The sequence below is a fragment of the Delphinapterus leucas genome, chromosome 1 (assembly GCF_059928025.1).
Source record: "Delphinapterus leucas isolate spDelLeu-1000000601 "Yukka" chromosome 1, BTC_Dleu_Yukka2, whole genome shotgun sequence".
Classification (NCBI taxonomy): Eukaryota; Metazoa; Chordata; class Mammalia; order Artiodactyla; family Monodontidae; genus Delphinapterus; species Delphinapterus leucas.
Genome location: NC_143129.1, coordinates 93,853,585 through 93,876,038, shown reverse-complemented (window position 1 = coordinate 93,876,038; position 22,454 = coordinate 93,853,585). Strand labels below are relative to the sequence as shown.

Sequence of the window (22,454 nt, the reverse complement as noted above, 5' to 3'; positions counted from 1 at the left end):
CCCAGGGCTTCTGAGAGGGGTGGCTGGGAGCTGGAGCCAGAGGGGAAAGTACCTGTTCAGCCCAGAGCCCAGACTGCATGGGAGTCAGAGGGGAGGCTGCATAACAGCTCCGGCTGCCCTTTCACAGAGCTTCCTGGAAGACGAGGGCCCCCTCTGCCCTGGCCAGAGAACATCGCCTTCTCTGGCATAATGCCTGCCCCCACAGCAGCCTCCTGCCTGCCCTGCCTGTGCCCCAGTTGAGAAGGTAGGGCAAGGGAAGGCCCAGGCCACTGCCGTCCCAGGCTGAGGAGGAGATGCCGAGAAGGGCTCACTGAGGGGTTGGGTTTCCTGCTGTCTCTCCTGAGATGGGCACAGTCGTCCTTCCTGACCTTCCCCTTCAGCACTCACCCTCCAGCTGCTGGGACTCTGTTCCTGCCAGATTGAGGAAGGGGACTGGGCATGACACGGCAGCACACTCAGGAGCCTTCCTCACCAGCTCCCTGGGACAATGGACTAGCCCCAGGTGGTGACAGCAGATGGAGCTATGTCAGGGGGGAGCACAGGCTGGGCAGGCAGCAGCCCAGGTGATGGCCTGTGGGCTGTGAGCCACCACCCTGCCAGGAACCTCTCCCACTGCCTCCATGCCAGGCTGCAGAGCTGTGGTCCCTCTTCCCACTGCACTGCAGCTTTGAGGACCTGAGGTCTCCTGGTTCCTGGAGCTCATTACCTAACAGGCACGGAGATAAGCTGTAACATCACCTATGGGTCACCGTGGCCCAGTGCTGGGTTGGCAGAGGGGTGATGAAGGGCTCACCCCCTTTCCTCCCCGTCCCCACTCTTCCTGGACTCTTAGCTCTGGGCCCCACACCTTCCAGCTCCGCTCCTGGCCTACTCCTCAACCCACTGCCTATAGGTCAGCAGCTGCCTTCCTTCTAACATCTCGTGTTTTGTTTCTCCCTTTCTTTTGCTGAACTCCTTACCCACCAACTCCCCCAAGAAGGCAATGTTGAGCCGAAAGTGTGTGTCCAAGTGTCTCACACCTGTGCTCTTTAAACACAGAGACCTGCCAAGATGCCCTCTCGTCCAACTATGCCCAGGCTGAAGTCCTCACCCTCTCTTAAAGCGGCACCAACGTGAGAGAGACAGGCAGACAGACAGAAAGCCAGAGGCTTAGGGCAGCTCTGGAACCCAGGCAAGAATCTTTCGCTGGGAAAGACTCAGATATCCTTGATTGCACAGGACTGATGGGAAACCTCCCATGTGACCCTCGGGGCCCAGAGCCATTGGGTCTGATGTTCTTGTTCTGTTGTACATTGAAGAGATATATATGCACATATAGTGTCTATATTCATACATACTATACTATTGTGTGTAGTGCATGTGCTCTTGGTGGTCTGTCTTCTTCATTAGGCTGTGTCTCCCCAGGCCCTCGCCCCACCCCCACCCTCACTCCCTTCCCCCTCACTGATTCCTTGTTTCTGCTGAATATGTGTGTGGAATATCCCAGGAAAAGTGTACCTGGGAACTGCCAGTCCAGCTGGGTGGTCCCCGGCTAGACTCTCCCTCTTGGGAGTGTTTCCCCTGTGGTCCAGAGGCCTGCGGAAGGCCAGATTGCCCCCTGGGGTCACTGCTCCACTAGCCTCACCCCATCCCAGATTGGGGCTCTACCTCCCACCCCACGCCCCAGTTGTTGGGGGACTTCCCGGGGCTCCTCTGCACCTTCTTCCACTCCTTTCTCCACCTTCCCTGTGTCCTTGACTGAGGGGGTGTTTCGTCTTTTTTTATTTCTGGTTTTTTGTTCTGTCGCCTTCGTCCATTTGTTTCCAAAGATGCTGCTGGGCGGACGGGCAGGGAAGGGGTCTGTCTGCCCACCTGGCTCAGGGGTCCAAGAAGGGAACGCTGAGGGCGAGCGGGGACCAGTTGCAATACAGTACTTCCTGGCTAGTGGCCAGAGTATGCGTGCAATAGCCGAGGCCAGGTGCCCCCTTCGACCTTGGCCTCTGCCCCTGCGTCGGCCCTCCCTCCCCACTCCCAGCCCGCCCTGCCCCTCCCTAGTGTTGGTTGTCCTTTTCTAAAGCTGTCCCCTCGTGTGTCTGAGGCATGCCTAGGCTGGGCCCTGCCGCCCTGTCTGCATGCCTTTGACTGTCATGCTGTGCTCAAGCCCCAATAAAGACATCTGGAGCGTCCTGCCGTGCTCGCTGTGTGAGTGACTGCCTCTGCCTCTCCTTTCTGTATCTGTGGGGACCTCCCCGGGCTTCCCCCACCCCCAACACCTGAGAAATGCAACACACTCGTAACCCGCCCCCACCAGGAATCACCAGTGCAGCCCAACCCCTGCATTTAGAGCCAGACATGAAATGTTCGAGATGAAAAGTGATCTGGCCAAGGTCGTGCCAAGAGGACTAGCCTGGGACCCCGGGCTTCTGGGCAATGATCTCCACTGCTGCCACCGCCCCACCACCACCCCCAGCAGTAACATGGAAGAAGAGACTGTTGTTTGTTTAGGGGGTCCCACTGTATTCCTGCTTGTTTTGCAGGGGGCATCTTCTCTTCCCTGAAATTGCACCAGTTCTATGTTGGCCAAGGCCCTGGGGATGCCGAAGTCGTTGTGATGACTGGATGGATGGCTGATGAACTGAGGCCGACAAGGGGCTGGGAGCACAACTGGGACCACTTAGGGCTGGGGAGTGAATGGTCCTGGGCCTAGATAGGATGGGGGTGGTGGTGAGTGATGCTCAGACGTCATCCCTCGCTGTTGTCCCTGTCACACTCACACAGGGGAATGAGCAGGGCTGGCTTCAGGGCCGTGCCACCTGTGCAGTCACTCAGAAGGGCCCACAACCGACTTAATGCTCAGCCGTTGCTGTCTTGAAGTTACTGATAATTATTGAAGAAGGGCCCTGTGTTTTCATTTTGCACTGGGCTCCGCGGATTATGTAGCCAGGCCTGGGCACATGTGTGCTCTCTTTACTCTTTATCCCAGGTGTAAGCTTAGCGTCAAAGGGGCCTCAGTTCAGGGTCTTGATCTGCCACTTCCTAGCTGGGTCACTTGGGGCAACTTGCCAAACCTCAGTTTCCCTGCCTGTAGGATGGGGATAATGATAGCCCCTGTCTCAGAGCCAGTGAGCGTAAAGGGCTGGCCCAGTGTCATCTGTCTGCATATGGCATGCAGTAGATGCACGGTAAGTGTTAGCTCCCTCCTCACCCATTTCCTGTTGCTCTCAGCTTTTCTCCCCAGATTTCTGAGATTGCCTGGTCCAGTCACACCAGGAAAGGACAGGAGCACACCAGGGAGCAGGGGGTGAGGACGGCAGGGCTGAGGGGAGGGGAGAAGTACGGGGAAGCCTGTCCCTGAAGCAAAGAGAAAATCGCACTTGGAGCCTGGGCCAGCAGAGGCAAGGCGATGGCAGGCAGCCAGTTGTCAATTAAAGATAAAATCTCTCCTCCAGCAGTGGAGGGCAAGTAGAGGCTACGGCTCCCCCAGACAGGAGGAAGCCATTTGCAGCCAGGCTCGCCTCAGAGAAGCTTGACCTGGCAATAAGGGGACGGGATGCACTGCCGACTCCATAACGATATTACGCATCAGGGCCCATGTCCAAAATGGGGTTTGGGTATTTTGGGGTTTTTTTCTTTTTCTTTTACTTTTTTTGTTGTTGTTGATCAATGTGGAACCGTTTCATGGTCAGGGGCTGAGAACCCAGCAGGCTGCCCAAGGGTACCCAATGCCAGGGGGGCTTGAGGGGACCCAAGGAGATGCAGTTGGGGTCCCCGGTGACACCCTCAGACCCCTGGAGGGGGAAGGGGAGGGGGCAGTGTGCAGGAGGGCAGAGTTCAGTGAGAGAAGCAGGGGACCGCCCCTCCTCCCCACCTCACAGAAACAGCAGACAATGCTGTCAAGGAAGCAAAGGCTCTGGCTCCCTCTGGTCCCCGAAGCTGGAGTGGGACCCAAACTAGGGAGCTGGTTAAAAGAGCAGGATGCTATAGTGATGGAGACTGACTCTGGGAGTCTGACTCATGGCTCCTTCACTTCCTGATTATGTGACTTTGGGTAAGTTAATTAATCTGTGTGAACCTCTATTTCCTCATCTGTAAAATGGGAGCAATAATGGTATCTACCTCATGCAGCTATTGGGAGAGTTCAGTGAGGCAGGGCCTGTGACACCCTCAGCACAGCGCCTAGCACAAAACATTGTTTACAAATATTTGGCTGGGGGAGCAACTCTCTCCAATGACAAATGACTGGTTTGGTTTGATGGCCTCACGTTTCAGATAGGTACCATGAATTCGCCTCATTTCGATGAGCCCCTTATCTCCCTGTGAAGGAATAAGAGTCGGGGTGATAATACCGAACAGCTAACCTTTCCTAAGTGCCAGGCAATACATCTAATGCTCCTAAACACCCATCCTGAGCTTGGTGTTATCATCCTTGTTTCAGAGGAGAAAACTGTAGCACAGCAATGTTAGGTCATTTCTCCAAGGTCACACAGCCAATAAGCGGTAAAGCTGGGATTTGAACCCAAGCCATCTGGCTCTGTGAGCCCTACATTTAGCTGCTGTCTAAATGGAATGAGGCTTCTAGGTCATCATACCTAAAGTATAGATTTGTGCTTTTTAATGTTTTTAATTTCCTTAACCTCTGTTGATTCTCATAGCAAAGGTATTGTTTTCCCCCTTTTATAGGTAAGAAAATCAAGGCTTGAGGAAGTAAGTGATTTGATCATGCCGCCACACGCACACAGAAAAGGGAGAAGGATGTCTTCTCAGCCTCATTAATTAATTAGCATAAGGTAACACCCAACTGAAGGAGTGATTGGTTCCTTCCTTCTGCAACTCACTGAGTTTTATTTTCTGATGCTCAGAAGGGAGGTACTTGGATGGGGACTGGTCTGGAAACCAAGTTACGTGAGGAGCAGCTCAACCTGGAAATGGCTTATTGGAAATTTGATGGGGATCAAGTTCACGTATTTGAAGGGTATCAGAGGGGAAGTAGGTTTAGATTATTCTCTGATCCCAAAGAGCAGACCTAAAACCAGTAGGTGGAAATGTTAGGAAGGCAGATTGGCTTCAAATCAAGAAAAACCTGACTTTTTTGTTTTCCTTGCCATTACAAATTTAACACGTGGTACTGAAAGCATCCCAAACCAAATCAACTGGGAAGCCTTATCGCCCCCCTCAATCCCACTGTCCTCCCTGGAGGTGACACTGTTAACCTCTGGTGTTGGGTCCTTCCAGGCCTCTTGGAAAAGAGAGGCTTCCTAACAAAACTCCTGAAGGAATGGGCTGTCCTGGAGTGGAGTTCCCATCCTGGAAGTTTAGAGACACCCCGAACGATCGTGTGCCGGGGGTTCGTGGCAGGAATTTCTGCTCAGCCTGGAAGGTGGAATTAGAAGGCCCCTTCCAGTTCTAAGATGGTCTGACTTACATGGGGCCACACAGCTGTTAATGGTGGGGACAGGTCCAGAACCCAGGTCTTCTGAACAGGACTCAGATAAGCTCCTTTCCCAGCATGATTTTCCTCAAAGTACTTAACTCTAGGGTAGAAGACTCCCTGTCTGCCTCTTCCCTGCCCCTCTGCACAGGCTGGAGCAGAGACCGGCATCTGTGGTGCATCCAGTCCAGAGTGACTCGGTGTTGACGACATGCACCCAGCGCCCACCCCTATAGCCCCCAGGGTCCCCAACAGCGTCACCACAGTGAGCACCCGCCTTCACCTCCCAGCTGCAGGCCTCTGAGCATGCCCACCCTGGTACCCACACAACAGGGGGCACACGAGCGGGCTCAGTCACCTCAGGCTGTGGTAAGCACACCCATGCCGCAACTGCCTGTGTTGTTCCAGAGGCCGGCGAGGGCTGCCAGGGGTTCTGGGACCTGCTCTCTCCTGGGAGACCACAGTTGGCTTTGAACACAGCATCATGGGCTGAGAGGGAGCCAGGAGGACAGCTGTGGCTCCAGGTCAGAGGGGCCTTCTGCTGTTGGTGCTGGAAGCCTCTCCTTTCCCCATAGCTCTGTCGGGCCCCCGCCCGCCATACTTGCCTACTTCTAGGGCTATTCCATAAAAGTCTCCTGGAACTGCAGGGCTGTGCTTTTTGCTGACTTAGGGTCTCTGCTTCCTAACTCACAATACCTGGTGTGGAGAGAGGGCGTGGCCCCTCTCCCTGAGGCTGAGCCAGAAACTGAGGTGTCATCATTAATCCCGCCCTCTCATTCCTTAATTCAGCTCACTCGCCGTGCATTACATCTGTATTAAATGCCTATACTCTGTCCTGGGGAACCAATAGTGAACAAGACCAATGGAATCCCTGCCCTCATGAAGCTTACATTCTAATAGGGGAGGTAGGCCAAAAGACCAGTAGATTAAAATATCTAACAATACCCCGCCCCCATTCCAAGCCATTAGCGAGTTCTATCATTCCAAGCTCTGAAATGTGTTTCACACGTTCTCCATCTCCCACTCTCTCCCCTCCAACTCTGAAGGTGGGCTTCATCTCCTCTTTCCTGGTCTCCCTGGGTCCCGCTGACATCTACCACCCAGCCTCCACCCAGCAGAGAGCGCTTCTTAAAACAGAAATCAGATCGTGCTACCCCTGACTAAAACCGTCAGTGGCTGGATTCCCACTGTATTTCGAACAAAATCCAAACTTCTTCAAAGAAAGGCGAGCCCTCAAGGCCCTGCTGTTCATCAGGCCTCTTCCTGCCTCAGCAAATCATTCCTGCCCCTCCCTCTGCCCCCCGGGAAACTTTCTCACACGTACCAGCCTCTTCCCCCTTTAGTAGTTTACACATGCTGTTCCCTCATGTGGACCACTGTGCCCCACCTCTCCCGACCCCTTTGATTGGCTGAGTTCTCACTCTTTGGGTCCGGCTTTAAGTGTCTCTTCCCTGGTGATTTCCCCCCCCCCCCGCCCCCTGCCCCCTGCCACTACCTCTGTGTTGTTTTCTGTCACTGCAGCTGCTCATTTTTTTTCATGGTACTTTCTTCCTCGTAACTGTATTTGTCTATTGCCTGCCTTTCTGTAAGTACCTGGGGCCGAGCACCGTGTGAAATAAATGTTTTATGAATGAATGAAGGGGCAGAGGTGGGCCTGGCATGAGTAAGTGCTCAACTGTGTCCTCCCTTATCCCTCCCAAATGTCTCCGGCTGGCACCTCACTTCTAGGGCGTTCCTGCGAGTCCTTGGGGAATAACGTGAAAGCTCTTCTCTTTACATTATGCATTTCCTGCCTGAGAAACTGTTAGAATAATGAGGAGGGCTGGAAGAGAGGGACTGAGAGGAGAGTTCCCATAGCTCTTCCTTTCAGAACTTAACCATCTCTTCCTGGTGTTTTGGATGCTTGTCGAATTCCCCTCCCCTGACTGTGAGCTACCCCAGGGAGCTGATTCATCCCGGCGCCCCCTCAGGGCTTAGCCCAGCGCTCCCTGCATAGTAGGTGCCCAGGGAAATGTTTGAGTGGATGGAAAAGGAAGAGGAGTGAGGAAGAAGAGAAGGCAAGAGGAGCAAGAGGCAGGAAGGGGTGATGAAGAGAGGAAAGACCGATGGAGGGGGGAGGTTGGGATGGAGGGAAAGAAGGAAAACCTTGAGGCAGGAGTTGCTGGCCCAGCTTGGCCTTCATGCCAGTGCCCCCCTCACCTCCCATGGGCTCCTTCCTGAGCTCTGAGCCTCCGGATCCCGCTCAGGCCTCCTGGAGGTGACCAGCCCCGAGGGGACCTCTGCAGGGACCAGAGGCTGGGATGCCTCAACCTGTGGCACGACTCCATTCCTAATGTCCCCAGAGATTCCCCCTTAAATCTCCCCCCAATTCCTCATCTTTAGACCCCAGGTCCAAGGACAGTTACTTCCAATGCAGTGTCAGTGATCAAAAGTTCAGAGCAAACAAAGGGAAACAAACAAAACCAGACTTTCCTCCATGCCTTCAGCCCTCGGCCCCAGAAGGGTTCAGAGACGAGGTGGCCTGCCTCTCCCTCATGGCCCAGCTGCCCCTCGGGAGGACCTGGGCGAGCCCAGGAGGCAGGGAGACCGAGAGGACCTGTTCCCACACTAGCTGTTGCCATGGTGGCCCTCCCAGGGGTGGTGGTTCCCAAGGTGCTGTGGAGAGCAGAGTTGTGCCCCTGCTACCACCAGCACGGTGTAGAAGCTGCCTGGGATCCTTAACCCTTCCTAGGTTGCTGGCTGGTTGGCCTGGGGGCCAGCCTGTGCCGTCCTCTCAGTCCACCAGGCAGACACAGGACCAAGGAACAGGATGGAACCGGCGTCCTTCCTGATGCTCCACCTGCATCCAGCCTCATGCCTTGGGACCGCCTTCTCCCCTGAAGGGACAATGCCGTACTCCTGGCAGGTCAGTTAGGGACCTTCTTTCTCTCAGGACCCCACTGGAGGTAGCGATCATTTTCCAGGGAGTCTGGGGGTGGGATTGTGAGAGTAGGGGGCAAGTAAGAAGGCTCCAGAGGGTACCACTCTCCCTCTGGGTCTCAGTGTGCTGAACTGTGACTGTTAATCTAGTACTCTCTCCATCTCTCTTCCCGGGTTCTTCTCCACCCTTGTCAAGGGTTCTCACTACTGTTTCCCCTTTAATGACACACACATACTTCCAGGGTCCTTCTGTTCTCTTCACTCTCTCTTTGTGTTCTAATCTATGCATAGGTAAGTATCTTGTATCAGTCATCCACACTCTAGTGTAAATTAGAGTCCATGTATACTTTATTTCTCAGGATATAGGATTACTAGACCTCATCTCAACTCATGGAATGAGAGCCTTGTTCTCTGTTATAGGAAACCCTAGCACCAGAGAGCTCCAAACAGGGTAGATGATTTTTTTGTTCAGAGGAGAAAGAAAGCAGGAGCTTCTTGTGTGAGGTAAATTAGAGACCAGGGCTCTATAAGGAATTCTGCTTTGGCTCTGATTAACAAAAAAGAAAATGGAACACAAAAGGGAAATCTGAAGTGATAAGCAATAGGAGTTGCTTCTAGACAGAAGATCCTCTCTCTCTTTTTTGCTCCCTTCCACATTCCAGTATTGAGTCCTCTTCCTGGAAAACTCTTATTCATCCCTCAAGGTCCACACAGCTGTCACCTCCTCTGAGAACCCTTCTTGGATTCTTCCTTTATGCTCTCACTGCTCCTTGTTTGCGCCTCCATTATAGTACTTATCACAGTATAGCTTGTTGCTTGTTTACTCAGTTATGGATGCTTCACCTTTTTAACACTTTTATCTCCAGCCCCTGCTCAGGGCTTAGGAGCTCAATGTTGAAGGAAGGAAGGAAGGAAGGAAGGGAGGATGGAAGGGGTAGAAAGCAAATGAATTAGCTGCTCACTGAAGACTCTTGTCTTTCATACCTGTCATTCTAACCCATGTCTGGTTTCAGAATTTGTCCAGAACAATTCCCTGGAATGTTGGGCTCCTTGGTTGTGCCAGCCAAATCTCCCCACCTCCTCCCCTGCCACCGGGGCTCCCATCCACTGCCCTCCACTCCTTTTGGCTTCCCTGGTTGTGACCAGCTGGGTTTTTCCTTCCTGACATTAATGGCTTAGATAGGCAGTGGAGTCCACTTGGAAGGGCCAGGGGCTCATGTCCTGGTTTCTTCTCCATCTTTCTTCTTCTCAGCCTTCATCAGGGTGTTCTTTTATGAGCCTCATGCCCTCCCCAGTTCTCTGAGTGCCAGTCTGGTTGCTCAGGTGTGCACTCTTGGGCACAAGTCCTGCCACATAAGAAGCCATATAGAGAGAGGCTGGTAGGAGTTTCCATAGGGGCCCAGTCATGTCCCATGATATTGCTGGGCTTCAAGCTCACATCTGTGACGTGGGAATTAAACCACCCCTGCCTTTATCCAAGGGAGTTATAAAGATTAAATGAGAAAATCGGTGGATGGGGCCTCTGGATCCTCTAAAGCACTACCTGAAGTGAAAGTTATCATTCCTCCAACCTTCTCTCAGAGGCTGGGGTATTCCTCCAGAATCAAAGCGTTGGTGCCTCTGGAAGTAGTGATAGCTAACACCCAGTGCTTATGTGGGCCAAGCACTGCTCTAAGCCCTATATGTGGATTAATCCTCGGGACAAACCCAGGAGGAAAGGGCTCTTTTAAACACTCCCATTTATGGATGAAGAAATCAAGGCACAGAGGTCCCACAGATAGTGGATTTCACAGCCTGAGTTTGACCTGAACTCATTCAGCCTGGCCCTGGCCCCATGCTCCTGACCACTGGCTCTATGGCCTCACACAGCCACAGGTAGGAACTGGCCCCTCAGCACCAGGACTACCACTGCCATCGATTTACTACCCACACTCAGAATGCTGATTCTGGCTGCCACTGGCTTTGCCACTTATGAGCTGTGCAACCCTGGGCAAATGACAACCTCTCTGAGCATGGTCTCTCATCCAGGATATGGGAATAATCCTACATCTCCTGTAAATTTTACCAGGAGGAATCACTGGAGGATGAATGCGTGAAAGAGCTAGCCCGACTCAGGCAGGTGAATGGTACTCAACTAGTGTCCTTCCCCATTTACATGTAGGGAAACAGGGGAGCGTGGGGGGGGGCAGGGGGGATGGGAGCCGGCTGGCAGGGCTAACTTCCACAACAGAAAGCACCAGAAACCCTTTTCCAGAAATGCCTTGCTAGGGCCACTCACTGTGGGATGATGGGATGGAGGCAGTGTCCTGTTGGATGCAGGCGCTGGGGATATGGGTGCTCGTGAGATGACTCACTGGCGTGGCCATTTCCCTCTTGGTGACACAGTGATACCTGCGTGCTTGTTCCCCAAAGCAGTGAGAAATCAGAGAGCAGCCTGCTGCCAAGGCTACACCTGTGCTGCTGGTGCCTCTTCCCCCTTCCCTTCCTCATCTCTCCTTCAAGGCCCAGGATCAGAAGCTGCCCCCTTTCCACACACACCTGTGGGCCCCTGGGAATGGGAGCCAAGGAGGCGGTAAGGTGAGAGGCAGCCTGGAAGGGAGGCCAATCGGGGATCTCAGAGCAGGAGGAGGAGGGAGAGGAAGAGGGAGAAAGGAGGAAGGAGAAAAAAAGCGGGAAGGGGAAGCCGAGGGGGCGGGGAGAAGGAGGGACCAAGCCCAGCGGTGGGACCTGACATGAACTGAACAGGCTGGAAATGGAACAGCCGGGCAAACCCAAAACGCTCTGTTTGAGGGTCTGCTGAGCAAGCATGTGAATGCGCCGACCTGGGGGAGCAATTCAAGGGAGAAATAAATCATCACCTCGGGGGTAGGTCAGGACAGGAGACGTTTATTCTAGCCCAGCCCAGATTAGTCGGGGTTCTTTTCTGAGGATGTTTTCTTTATATAACCAGTATTTTTAACAGGCTGGCTTGGTGGCTGCATTAGCCTGACGCCACCCTGTCCTTGGCAGGTGGAAGGTTTTGTTACTTTGAGACCAAGACCGCTGTGGGTTTTTATTCTAACTGTGGATGCTGCTGGCTTCAGGCGAAGGGATCTGAATTCGCTTTCCAAATGGAGATTTCGGAATCTGAGCTGTGTCACAGAATCCCACTTCCCTTATTAGAACAAAACCCAGCTGTGGGATGTGTCAGGACTGGCCTGGGGGCCCATCTCCCTCAGCCCTCCCGGAGCACCACCACGCCCTTCCATGAGCTCACTCCATGGTAGCAAATGTCACCCTGGGAGGTGCCAAGGCCTCCTGAACTTCTGCTGTGGGCGCCTCCTTCCCTGACCACTCTGCACCCCACCTCTTTGCTCCTTCACCTCCCCCACCCCGCAGAGCACAGTTTCCATCTTCCTCTGCGCTTCCAAACCCTTTCCCTCTTTCCCCACCTTGGCCCCCATGGGGACTCCCGGGTTTCAGAGAGAATTGCTGACTTCTGGGGCCCAGGAACCCCCTGAAATTGCAGCGGAAGCTGTATGTGTGTGAGGGTGAATGTACGTTTTCTAGAGACAGGATCCGGAGCTTTCATCAGATTCTCGGAGGAGTTTGCACCCACCTCCCACCCCACCCCTGCCAATACAAAGAACTCTTAGTCTGGCAGTTAGAGGTTGGGCCAGCACAGGCCGTGAAGGCAGCTGGAGCCAGGTGGCCCCTGGCACGGCTTTTTAGCCTGGCCCAAGGAGTCCCTCTCGCTTTGGGACTTTTGCTCCATCGCCGTTTTCTCTCGAGCTCAGATCAGCTCTACTTGGGACTGAATGTGGACAGGAATGATGGGGCCAGAGCTCCAGCCTCACCTCCACCACTTGCTGTGCAATCCTTGGCAACTTGCTTAACTTGGCTGAGCGGCAGTTCTCCATTTGTAAACTTGGGGATAATACTGCCCACCTTAGCAGGTTCTCACAAGGCTCAAGTGAGATCCCATGTCTCTACGACTTAGCAACTAACATTTCATGAAGCTTAATGTCCTTGCTTCCTCTCTTCCTTCTTTCCTGGATGAACTCTAAGGCTCTTTCCACATTTAATAGGTAGACTCCACCATAGGACCTTTTTTTTTGCAGTATGCGGGCCTCTCACCGTTGTGGCCTCTCCCGTTGCGGAGCACAGGCTCCAGACGCGCAGGCTCAGCGGCCATGGCTCACGGGTCCAGCCGCTCCGCGGCATGTGGGATCTTCCCAGACCAGGGCACGAACCCGTGTCCCCTGCATCGCCAGGCGGACTCTCAACCACTGCGCCACCAGGGAAGCCCCACCACAGGACCTTTGAGGAGAACTAAACTGGGGAGAGAGAGAACACAGGAGGTCACAGCCCACGAGGAACTGGAGCTGGAGCGTTAGATCTGGTGCAGGATTGGGAGAGGGAGGTCTGAGTAAGCAGAAGGTCCCCATTGTGGCAGAGAGGCAACCGAACCCCCATCTGATATTTGGAACACAGCTGGTTATCAGACTGGATTTTGGCTTTAACCAAGTATTTGACATTTTGTCCAGCTCATTTCTAAATAGGAGGCTGTGGGCTGGGTCCATTTCCTAAGTTCCAGTTCAGTCCTCTCTGCTGCTCTGGGCTTCAGTTTTCATCAGAAGACATTCACACGAAGCCCCAGCTGGTGATCAATTCATGGCAAAAAGCCAGGGGAAGTCTTATCTCCAAGGAGATTAGATTAGAATTTTCCTGTGTGACTGGGTGGTTAGCCCTGCGCATGGTGATTATATAACGCCCAGTGGAAATAGGACCCTAGAGTTGTCTGCCTTCTCAGACTGGTCACTTGGAAACACATCAGCTGTAAAAAAGCTGATTTAAGACCCCTCGGCCCTTGTATACACCACCAAGAGAGATGACTTGATTGCAGAGCTATCCCCAAATCTCTCCTTCCCCACACTGCCTCTCCTCTTCCTGTAGGCCACAGGCTCTCAGCCTGAAGTAGCTTATTCTGTGCATTTCAGGTAGAACTAGAAGTCAAGGAAGTCAGGTCGCTCTTCTCTGACATTGATGAGGTGGGGGACCAGGGAGGAAATTTCAGAAAATTCAAGAGTTCTTCTTTGTTCTTTGTACTATCCATGCCTGTTCCAGCTTCCCCTGCCCTTGTTTGACCTGCCTGTTGCAGGACTGAGAGACAGCATCTTAGGGCATGCCCACGAAGTACTCTGAACTTCTCAAGATGTAAAGGGAAAGAGAAATCAAAACCAGCTCTTATCTCCATCCAGATGACGGGAATCAAAACAGCCAAACCCGTGCCCTCTATTGCCTCGTTTGGCCAGTGGCTGAGTTAATTCCAGGCTGAGATCTCTCTTAGCTTGTACTAAGTTCGCCCTAAAGGCTGCCTGGTTATCAGTGACTAAATCACCAATCCATAAAAGTCACCTTGCAGCCTCCCTCAGACCCAGAGGAGCCTTACTCCATCCTTGCCTCCTTCACCAATGCTTTCTTCACTCTGGATTTAGCATCATATCTGGAACTTGAGCCTAGGAAATATTTTTAGCTACCAGCCATGACTTCTTTCCTATTCACAACTGGGGCAATGAGAGGGTAGGGAATTGGAGAAGGTTCTGCCAGCCGCAGGGCCAAAGCTCCTTGAGGTGTCTTCCTAAAAGATGAGTCTGGGCACGTCCCTCCTTTTCTGAAAACCCTTCTATGGCTCCCTGTTGGATAGAGGTGAGAGGCCCAAGACCCTTGACCATCTATCTGGTCCCAGCCTAACTTTGAGGCTCAGTCCCTGCCCTCCCTGCCTACACACCTGGGCAAGAGTGTTCTTTGACCTGTGCACTGTCCTGCTTTTAGTTACACTCTTCCCCTTGCTTGGAGTGAAAGCCACTTATCCCTTGTGAAGTCTTCTCTGATCCATCCCATCCCACCAGCAAAACTTTGGGCCCTCACGGCCCCCATACACCTGTCCAAGACCATTTGTTGCACTGGATGGTTATATGGCTGTCTTTTAAGGGCCACTGTTTGGACTCACCTTTCCCATACCCCTGCCAACTAGGTCACAGAGACCTAAGTAGGTATGTTGGGAAAAATTATCTGAAATTTAGATAAGGCCAAGGGGATGACTGTATGTTCCTTCAGTGTCATACTGAAGCTTTGTATAACAGACCTACAGGAAGATTATTTAATTGTCTAGAACTGTGCTATCAACACATGGCTATCGAGCCCTTGAAATGTGGCTAATACCACATGTCAAACTGACAATGTCTTGGACATATTGGATTAAATAAAATATATTCTTAAAATTAGTTTCACCTATTTGCTTTTAATTTTTAATGTAGCTACTAGAAAAACTTAAATTACACACCTGACCCACGTTACATACTGTCAGATAGCACTGCTCTAGAAGACAAGTTCATTGTTTGACTTTGTCATTTGCTCTTTTTTTTTTTTTTTTGAGGTACGCAGGCCTCTCACTGTTGTGGCCTCTCCCATTGCGGAGCACAGGCTCCAGACGCGCAGGCTCAGAGGCCATGGCTCACGGGCCCAGCCCCTCCCAGACCAGGGCACGAACCCACGTCCCCTGCATTGGCAGGCGGACTCCCAACCACTGCGCCACCAGGGAAGCCCTGTCATTTGCTATTATTAATGAAGGGCTCAGACCATGAAATACATGTTAACTTGTAGATTTTTGCTGATAGAGATTCAAATGATTTCTGTCCAATAAGAGAGATAATCCCTGTTTTATTACCCTGTAGGATATTTACCAGATTTGTCTCTAACTTAAAAAAAAAAATTATTTTGGTGTGCCTTTCCTTTGAATCTCAGTCCCTTCAATGCTCTTTGAACCAGCTTTGTCATCTTATTGGTTCCCTCGTTAGTTAGTGAGTTCAGTAAAGTCTTTGACACATGTTCATTCCATATCTGTATGAGACTTGTGCTTTTAACTTTTTGGAAATTATACTTATATCTCTTATCTTTTGTACAGCTTAAGTATAGAGACTGAATTATTAACATGCCGGGTATTAAGTAGGGGCGCAATAAATGTTTGTTGAATTAATAAAAAGCACTTGCATAGAATTGAGACCTTATGTTTAAACTGTCAACTGCACTTTGCAGTAGGGTCTTCATCTGCCGTATGCCAGGAAGCTGGGGATGTAGGAAGGATGAGATCTTTCCAGGACCTTGAACTATTTAGGTGATCTCCACGAAGATTTTCGATTCTTGGGGCCTGTGATCCCAAGGGGATGCTGGCCAATGCAGGTTCCTTCAGTCAGCTCAAGGGGAGGTCCTCCCAGCCCCACCCACCCAGAGTGCTGCAGGAAGCAGGGTGCCCAGGTAGGTTTCCCGTCCCTTGCTGCCCCATGGCCTGGGCTCCTGCCAGACTCAGCACTGTGAAGATCCCCCCAGACAACTCTGACTGCTCCTTAGGATCTGGACACAGAGGACTTCTAGCCTCAGAAGCCAGGTCTTCAGGGGGCCCTGGTTAAATCTCTGGGCCCTGAGTCCAGGTAGACAATTGCCAAACGCTGTCTCTTCCCCTTTACCCTCCTGGCCATCTCCACAGTGGGGAAGTCCAGCTGGCAGGTAAAGGTGGAAGTTGACTGCGAATCCCTTGAGGGCAGAAGCTTGTCATTTGCATGCCTAGCACCTGCTGAGCGCTCTGCCCAGCGCACAGTGGACACTCCGTGAATGCTAATCCACCTCCCCTCCGTCTGCTCTACTCCAGCCTGCAGCCAGCTTCCTTCCAGTGAGCCTGATCTATAGACTCCTCAGCCTCGACAGAACACTGATTCATCAATCCCCTCTGGGAGTCTGGGCAGGATCCCTTGAGAATTAGGCATCAAGCTCAGGATGGTGACCTTCTAGAAGTGTCACGCCAAGCCCGTCCTAGTCCACTTTCCTTACAAAGAAAAGAGAAGTTGGTAGAGGTTCTGCTGCTGGAGAATAAGAATAAAAGCAACATTGCTCTTTTTAGAATTGTAATAAAATATACACAACAAAATTTATTATTTTAAGGGTATAGTTCAGTGGCATTAAGTATAATACATTCACATTGTGGTACAACCGTCACCACTATCCATCTCCAGAAATTTTCCATCACCCCAAACTGAAGCTCTGTACCCATTAAACAACAACTTCCCATTCCACAGCCCCCCAGCCCTGGCAACCACCATCCTACTTTCTGTCTCTATGAACTTGACTACTCAGTGTACCTCATTTAAGTGGAATCATGCGGTATTTGTCCTTTTGTGATTATTTTAACGTAATGTCCTCAAAGTTCATCCATATTGTAGCATGTGTCAGAATTTCCTTCCTTTTTAAGGCTGAAAAAACTCCATTTTGTGTGTGTGTGTGTGTGTGTGTGTGTGTGTGAGAGAGAGAGAGAGATCTCACATTTTGTTTCATTTTGTTTATCCCTTCATCCACTGATGAACACTTGGGTTGCTTCCACCCTTCTGGCTCTTGTGAATAATAAGTGTGCGAATATCTCTTCAACTTTCAGTTCTTCTGGGTATGTGCCCAGAAGCGGAATTGCTGGATCATATAGTAATTCTGTATTTAATTTTTTGAGGTAAAAGCAAGATTTCTGAGCACGTGTGTTGTACTAGCCGTGAGCTAGGTTCCATATGACATCTCATTTAACCCACAAAACCACCCTATGGGGTGAAGGCTATTGTCTCCACTTTATAGAAAGTGAAGGTTCCAGAAACTAAATGATGTACTCAAGGTTATAGGTAGTGACTGCAATCAAATTCGAACCCAGGTCGGCTTGATTCCAAGGCCACACTCTTCCCAGGCAGTAGGTGATGAAAACAAATACAGTCCTCAAAAGGAGGCCACACCTTAAAGCTTAATTCACAATTACACCTTTAATTAACATTTAACACTTTCCTTAATGAGCAGTTAACACCTTAGCTGGAGTCAGTTGCTGACAGAAGAATGGGTCATCACTCCCCCTTTTGTCCTGTCAAAGGAAACACTGTCTTCCAGATGGTTCCCAGACACAGCTCCTCTCTCCCTGGTCTCCCACCCTTTCCCCTCCCACATCACCAGACCTCCCTCATTCATTGGCTAGGCCCACATGACCGCCTCCCCCCAAAGCCCCTTCTCCACCCAGAAGTCTTCCCAGCCACACCCCCAGGAGGGGTCCCTCCTCCTTGCTTCCCTGGGTTTCTGGGCCTCCCTGGACTAGGCAGCCCTGAACTTTGTTCTATTGGTTTACAAACTCCCTCCTGGCTGCACAGTTTCCATCGCCCCTTTGTATAACCTACACCTACCAGTGCCTGGGGCTCTGTAACTGAATCAATGATTCAATGAGTGATTCACTCAATCAATGACAGTACGGAAGACAGGAACGAAGAAAGAGAAAGCCAGAATCATCCTCCTCTACTTCACTATTTGTGTAAGACCAGGCTGTGAGTTGCTCAGAATAATTTTTGTGCTACATTTGGCATCACTGCGCAAGCCTGAGCCATTTTGGGGTTGGAAACTCCCAGGAAAAGCAATGGAATTATCCTCTTGGAGAAATATGCCCACGTGGCTGGCCCAAGGAAGGGGAGGAGGGGCTTTCAGTGTTGGTAGGGATTTCATGTCTGAGGAAAACCAAATCCCAAGGAGCGGGGGAATTCTTTGTGAGGCCTTCAGCACAATTATTCATTCACCCAGTCATCCCACAGACACACGCTTCCTCTGAGGGAGGCACGCACCTGGGCACCCTGCTCGAACCTGAGGGAAAAGAGGAAAGTAGGACCCTCTCCTGAGGTGCTCGGCCAGGGGAAGCCGCGTCCTCTGGGAGGGACACGGGGCTTCTCTAGGAGGAGGAAGGGGAGGCTGAGCCCAGCCCACGGGCAGGAAGGTAAGTGGCTGCTCCTGAGGCCAAGTCCCTGGATTGCCAGGATGCGCTGGCCTCACCTGCAGGCTTGGCTAACACTCCAGTCTTTGATGTCACGACGAGTGGATGAGGACCACACAACAGGCAGGGAGGGAGCTGGAGCGGTGGGCAAGGAGAGAGAAAGAGCCGGGTATCTGGGGTGGCAGCTGCCCGCAGCCAGCGGGTAGGGGAGCCCAGGCCAGAGTCGCGGCCGGACCTCCCCGTGAAGCCATCCGCCACCCCACCCCCAACCGTGCACTAGTCCAGCTTGGCTTAGAGGACTGTCTGTTAGAGGGCTTCCAGCTCCACAGGCCACAAACAGGAAAATGATTTGCAGAGAGACAGGATTCAAATTTGATTGGAGGGCAAGGATTTGGGATTATTTGCCCAAGAGAGAAGGAAGCACTTAAGTGACTTGGTCATTCGTGATTATTTGTAAGGTGATAGGATGACAGACAGCATTAACCCAAATGATCCCCATATCAACCCCATGAGGCCAGCAGGGCAGGACAGCATCCCATTTTGCAGGCGAAGAAAACGGGACACGGAAAGGTGAAGGCTCTCGCTGGCCACTCCGTACTTCATCAGTAAAGGAGATTTGACATCAGTGTTTCTGGGTCCAGGGTCCTTGTTCACCTCGGGCTGCCTCTCCTGACCCAGTGAGGGAAAGGGGGGAACCCCCATCAGGGGGACTTTGAGACCAAGCCCACTACGGGTGGCTCTCTGAGGAGTGGTCACAGGAAAGGGAGGGGGAGGGGGACAGGCTCTGCATTAACCTGGGGCCTCTGCAGCCCACTGCCCCCACCTCCACTCTTGGTCCAGGTGCCCAGAGAGTCCAGTGGCCCCGGCAGCTTGAGTGCAATGCTTTTCCCAGGTCTCAGTAGGGGCACTCGGTGAACTCAGTGGCTTCATGGCTGGGAAAGGCTGTCCAGGTTCTGTGATTCAGTGTGCCGACAGGAAAATAAATCCACCAGAATGATCTCTTTTTTCTTCCAACAAAGAAATGAGGCCCGTAATCCAACAGTGACTGCCAGAGGATAGCCTGCTCTGAATTCCTTTCCTGCCTTGGTTACAGTCATTAAATTGGTCACTTGGGTTCAGGGGATGAGGGTGCGCCCTGCAGGACTGCGGTTGGCCTGGTTAACTTGCTGGCTTCCGCCTGGGATGGGGTGGACAGAAGCTCTGCTCCCCACGGGGCTTTCCCTCCTGGATACTCAGAAATGCTCTCCCTGGGTCATAGCGGGGAGGGCGGAGGGCTCGACTCAAACCCTTCCTCTCTGATCAAAAACTTTCCAACAGCTCACCTCCCTGGAGTGAATCTGGCGAATTCTCACATTCACTGGACATTTATTCTGCCAAATATTTCATGACATTAACTCCTTTAGTCCTGACATCACTCTCTGGAGGAGGTGTGATCCCCTCTCTAAAGACAAGGAGTCTGAGGTTCAGAGAAGTGATCTTGTGTGGGTCAGGCAGCTAGCGAGCTGCATAACTGTGGCCTGGATCTAACATACTCCTCACACTGGTCATTTCAGGCAGGTATTGGTAGCAATTTTTTCCTCAGTCAAGAAACTGAGACTAAGCCTAATTAAGCTCGTCCAAGGCAAACAACTGCGGACGGAGAGACCTGAAATCAGAGCCGAAGCCCAGCCTTTACAGTCTTGTCTCCCTGCTGGGCAGGCCGTCTTCCCTCACAGCACCCTTACCTGTGCTCACTAGGTTTCTCCACCCTCACACCCTTCTCCCGCCCCCATCCTCTCCGCCAGCTCGCTGAAGCCAACACTGAGTATCTTCACAGCCCAGCTTCAAACGGGCTTCTCCACAAAGCCTTCCCTGACATTTTGGGCCATGTCCATCTCTCCCTTTCTCTCCTTCCCGATCTCCCATTGTTTTTTATTAAACATAAGGGCACTTCATTATGGCTTTGGCTTACTTCACACGTGTAGGCCTTGTTCCTGCCCCCTCTTGCCTTCCCTAAATGACAGGGATAGACTAGGATAATGAAATAGTCAGTTTAGAAATCCCAGTAGGGGATTAAGGACAGAAAGGGAGTTTTCAGGGAGTTTCGAAGACTGTTATAAGCTAATGACCACTCAGAAAAAGAATCCAGTAACCTAGCAACAATCTACACTGCCTTGGAGGGAGACCAGGTGCATCCAAGCACCAGGCACACTCAAGCCACAAACCCTGATAGTTAAAACGCAAGACAATAGATTTGGGGTCTGAATCTTGTTAACATGAAGTCAGGGAGTTAATAGTCCCTGAAGAGCAGCATTTCTGCATGTAGCCAAGACAGAAATATAGGTGAAGGGGAAAAAAAAGGGGGAAAGGGGACATTATTCCAAAACCTGAGATGAATTACCATATTTTAGTATATGTCACCACTCTTTTGCTAATATACATATGATTTAAATAGCGCCATGACAGTCCTGTTCAAACCATGTAGGGTCGAAGGAGGAACTAATGATGTAAGCTTTGATGTCTGCCCAAGAATGAGGAAGAGGGTGGTCTTCCCCCCTTCCCACTTTTCTTTTGTTTATAAAAATAAAGTCCTCTCAGTCCTTGGGGCAAAGCCTTCTCGCCTGCCCGCTTGTATTTCTCACGAGCATCCTATGGTAATAAACTCACTCTTTGCCTGCCACTTTGCCTCTTGCTGAATTCTTTCTGCACCAAGACATAAGAACCTGAGCTTCGGTAAGTCCTGACACAGGTGAGAGGTTTCAATTAAAAGAACCATGGGTTCCGCACATATGGTCACCTTATCTTTGATGAAGGAGGCAAGAATATACAATGGAGAAAAGACAGCCTCTTCAATAAGTGGTGCTGGGAAAACTGGACAGGTACATGTAAAAGAATGAAATTAGAACACTTCCTAATACCATATACAAAAATAAACTCAACATGGATTAAAAACCTAAATGTAGGTCCAGACACTATAAAACTCCTAGAGGAAAACATAGGCAGAACACTCTATGACATACATGACAGCAAGATCCTTTCTGACCCACCTCCTAGAGAAATGGAAATAAAAACAAAGTAAACAAATGGGACCTAATGAAACTTAAAAACTTTTGCACAGTAAAGGAAACCATAAACAAGACAAAAAGACAACCCTCAGAATGGGAGAAAATGTTTGCAAACGAAGCAACTTAAAAAGGATTAATCTCCAAAATATACAAACAGTGCACGCAGTTCAATATCAAAAAAACAAATAACCCAATCCAAAAATGGGCAGAAGACCTAAATAGACATTTCTCCATAGAAGATATACAGGTTGCCAACAAACACATGAAAGGATGCTCAACATCACTAATCATTAGAGAAATGCAAATCAAAACTACAATGAGGTATCATCTCACAGCAGTCAGAATGGCCATCATCAAAAAATCTACAAACAATAAATGCTGGAGAGGGTGTGGAGAAAAGGGAACCCTCTTGCACTGTTGGTGGGAATGTGAATTGATACACCCAGTAGAGAGAACGGTATGGAGGTTCCTTAAAATACTAAAAATAGAATTACCATATGACCCAGCAATCCCACTACTGGGCATATACCCTGAGAAAACCATAATTCAAAAAGAGTCATGGACCACAATGTTCATGGCAGCTCTATTTACAATAGCCAGGACATGGAAGCAACCTAAGTGTCCATCGACAGATGAATGGATAAAGAAGATGTGGCACATATATACAATGGAATATTACTCAGCCATAAAAAGAAACGAAATTGAGTTATTAGTAGTGAGGTGGATGGACCTAGAGTCTGTCATACAGAGTGAAGTAAGTCAGAAAGAGGAAAACAAATACCGTATGCTAACACATATATATGGAATCTAAAAAAAAAGAGTTTCTGAAGAACCTAGGGGCAGGACAGGAATAAAGATGCAGACATAGAGAATGGACTTGAGGACACGGGGAGGGGGAAGGGTAAGCTGGGACGAAGTGAGAGAGAGGCGTGGACATATATACACTACCAAACGTAAAATAGATAGCTAGTGGGAAGCAGCCGCATCACACAGGGAGATCAGCTCGGTGCTTTGTGACCACCTAGAGGGGTGGGATAGGGAGGGTGGGAGGGAGGGAGATGCAAGAGGGAAGAGATATGGGGACATATGTATATGTATAGCTGATTCCCTTTGTTATACAGCAGAAACTAACTAACACTGTAAAGCAATTTTACTCCAATAAAGATGTTAAACAAAACAAAAGAAAACACAGTGGGTTCGAGTCTCCTCCTGAGTCAGGAATTGTGGGTTCAAGTCCCGTTGTAGAAGGAGTGCGGTTTCATAAAGAGCA

The 22,454-nt window shown here is 50.8% G+C and overlaps 1 protein-coding gene across 2 annotated transcripts in view; it reads left to right on the top strand.

The window, feature by feature from the left end:
- KCNC4 (potassium voltage-gated channel subfamily C member 4) overlaps nucleotides 1–22,185 on the top strand; it is a 43,244-nt gene extending 21,059 nt beyond the window's left edge. Inside the window, exon 4 of one of the 2 annotated variants that reach the window (XM_022584119.3) lies at nucleotides 977–22,185. In XM_022584119.3, coding sequence (XP_022439827.2) covers nucleotides 977–1,032 — 56 coding nt within the window. In that variant the 3' untranslated portion in view covers nucleotides 1,033–22,185. The remainder of the gene's footprint in view (nucleotides 1–976) is intronic. The other variant, XM_022584118.3, reaches the window with a different exon arrangement.
- The last annotated feature ends 269 nt before the right edge of the window (nucleotides 22,186–22,454 follow it).